General features: G+C 37.9%; 1 protein-coding gene across 1 annotated transcript in view; it reads left to right on the top strand.

Annotated features, from left to right (window-relative positions):
* The window catches only part of LOC104157341 (cadherin-9-like), a gene marked incomplete at its 5' end in the record, with an annotated part of 46,319 nt that extends 43,379 nt beyond the window's left edge, over window positions 1-2,940 (top strand). Inside the window, 1 exon segment of the mRNA XM_009694639.1 lies at window positions 2,102-2,940. Coding sequence (XP_009692941.1) covers window positions 2,102-2,589 — 488 coding nt within the window.
* Window positions 2,941-3,165: the final 225 nt, after the last annotated feature.

The raw sequence follows: 3,165 nt of genomic DNA, 5'->3' as shown, positions 1-3,165 counted from the left end.
CCTTTCCACTTGTTCTAGCAAACACAGCTTGCCAAGGAGTAACAGGCTTACAGGTGTCAGTTTATACAATTCTAAGGAGATCAGTTTCTTCCTAGTTTTTAGACTAGATTCAAGCTACATCCAGTAAATATTCAGAGGACCACAGAAGTTGTTAGGAGAGGGGTAATATGTAGGAACTTTATCTGTATTAGGGAAGGGAGGGTACTTGAGCTCTGACAAAGTGATTGTACATACTGTTTAGGTTCAAGCACTGCTGCCAGCCTGGTTTCGGTATGAGCCAGCTTGGATTCCCCAGGACATTGCCCAGGCATAGTCTGAGCAGCAGAACTTGCAGGGCACCACTTCCAGCAGACAATTATCATTCACACTCTCCCAGATCAGGCTCTCCACCTTCCATAGTTCTTAACACCATGTCAACAGGCTCTGTGTCTTCAAAGCCGCCCTTCATGCCCCAACATAGAGCATGAAATGTGTACCATGAAACACATACCCTTAGTTGCTCACTATGAAAACGTCACTCTGTTGAGCTGCAATGCTTTAGTACAGAAACCTTGAACTAAAACCAAAACTAATAGTGTGCCTTAGGACCACAATGATAGCACATGAAACTGAGAACAGGCTTGGGGACCAGCGCCATGCAAACAAGTGTGACCATTTTGTGTTTCTTGGCCCCAGGGTCAGAGACCCTGCTCTACCTAGCGCTACAGACATAGCTGAATGCAGAGTAGTGTAAGGCTGAAGAGCATCTAAACAGAATTATTAGTCTACAGCTGGTGTGATTCTTGGCACCTTATTTAATTGTTCAACAAGGTGTAGCATGTTAGGATAGGAGACTGGTGTCATCATACCCAAAATAGGAGAGACATATTAAGTACCTGGCTGTGAAAGAAATTTCTTCATAATAACCCTTTAGTGACCTGCCTTACTCTTGTATATAAAGTTCTTAAACTTTTTGAAGTGGGCTATCACTTGAATAGCATTAGGAAAACTTGAAAAGAATGGCTCCTGTACAGATACAAAAACCACAAAGAAGACAGAACAGAACAGCCTTTACATTCACAGCATTGTACCATGGCAGGTGGATGATCTTGGTTGTCCTCTCCCTGCCCACAGCATGTCCAGTCTTCCCTTTTATTCACGAATACCCAAGTCATTCAGAGTGAAAAAACTTTGCTCCTAAGACTCAACAAATTGCTCAACATTACTGTAATGTGCGGTTCGGCAACCACTGTTATGCCTCATTGACAGATGATCTTGCTGGCCTCTCCTATTTACTCTAGCCACTGGAGCTACAGTGAGATTTTTAAATGCATTTAAGCATTGAACTCCTACTGAAATCAGTAGTGTTTAGGCACTAGAACGTATTTACAAATCTTTACTTTAGTTTTTCATCTCCGTCTGTAGAGGTTCATTTTTGTGTCAATCCTTACCTCTCCAAAAGGAAGAGTTATTCAACTAACATTTCTTAAACTAGGGGGGTCATGTTTTTAAAAAGAAACACTTAGGAGCAAAGATTGGATTTCAGTTCTTGCAATCATTGAAGCCAAAAACAGTTTTGTCAATAATATTGGCAGCTGAAGGTCTTCAGGTTCTTATTTTCAGAAGGACCTGTAGATCCCATTTTCAAAAGTGAATTAGGCACTTAGGAATACCTAAATCACTAGCTTTCAAGAGTGGGAATTACTTTTTCCAAGGAGATTCAACTACATTTGATGAAATCACCCTCAGTGACTGCCAGGAAGGCAATACTTTACAAAACTAAAATCAAAGTCAAACCCTAACAGGATGATATATTTTAAGGCATTGTCTGCTTTTCAACTTCAGCTTATTTGTATATCTATTTCAAATATATATTGAAATATATAATATTTTAATCATTGTCCCCACAGGTTTAACAAAGCAAAAGTTTTTGACAGCTATAAAATCATTCATATTTTTCCTTATCAACTTCAACTTGGAGACAGCTTTTATCACTATTTTCCTACTAAAAATCCCATCCCAGTCTTAAAACTTTTCCAGTTCAACAGATAATGCAAAATATTTGCTCATTTATTTAATTTCTAACTCCCCATTTCTTCATTCATTTTCTGTTTCCTTTCAGTATTAGTTGTCTTGTTTATGGCTCTCAAGAGACAGAGGAAGAAAGAACCCTTGATCATCTCAAAGGATGACGTTCGGGACAACATAGTGACCTACAATGATGAAGGAGGTGGGGAAGAGGACACCCAGGCTTTTGACATTGGCACACTGAGAAATCCAGAAGCGAGGGAGGAAAGTAAGATGAGAAGAGACGTTATCCCAGAAACTATATTTCAGATAAGACGGACTGCACCTCTTTGGGAAAACATTGATGTCCAAGATTTTATTCATAGAAGGTTAAAGGAAAATGATTCAGACCCAGCTGCTCCTCCTTATGATTCACTAGCAACATATGCCTACGAAGGAAATGATTCCATAGCAAATTCGCTCAGCTCCCTTGAATCGCTTACCACAGATGGCAACCAAGACTATGATTACCTCAGTGACTGGGGACCTCGGTTTAAAAAACTAGCAGATATGTATGGTGGAGAGGAGAGTGATCGAGACTGAGAAAGTAATCCGTGACCTGGTCAGTGTTAGTGGAATTCATGTCTATGTTACTAGATAAAGTGGCCTACTCTCTCTTACTTGGGAATAAAAAATTTACAAAAAATAGGTGTTGTCTTAGTAAGGGTTTACTTAATCTATAAGTCAACGTGAATGAATATGAATGATTTAGATTTTTAAAAATCTATAACTCACCCTCTCTGTCTAGAAACCTCTGATGAAAGGTTTTTGTTGACAATGAAAAGACAATAAAAGGCTTTTTGTGCCTTTAATAATGAGAATGAAACTTAGGGTTTTTTAATTGCTTTGCATTACTTTTCCTACTAGCTGGGACAGTGTGCACCTGCATTGTAACATAATCTAAAAAATATACATTAAAAAAAGATTAATATTACTGCCATATTTATTGAGTTAAAGAATGTCTGTGTGTTGATTCATCATGATATTTTTATATATGTATATTTATATTTTTGTATTTTTATTAAATAAATTAGTATTTATAAAAACACAATTTACTCACTCACTTTGTTAATCAGAAGGAACTGTCCAATCTTTCTGAACTAAGGAAACTGAGTATTG

The sequence above is a fragment of the Cariama cristata genome, unplaced genomic scaffold (genome assembly GCF_000690535.1).
Source record: "Cariama cristata isolate BGI_N322 unplaced genomic scaffold, ASM69053v1 scaffold12442, whole genome shotgun sequence".
Lineage (NCBI taxonomy): Eukaryota > Metazoa > Chordata > Aves > Cariamiformes > Cariamidae > Cariama > Cariama cristata.
This window is presented reverse-complemented; position numbering and strand designations above follow the sequence as displayed.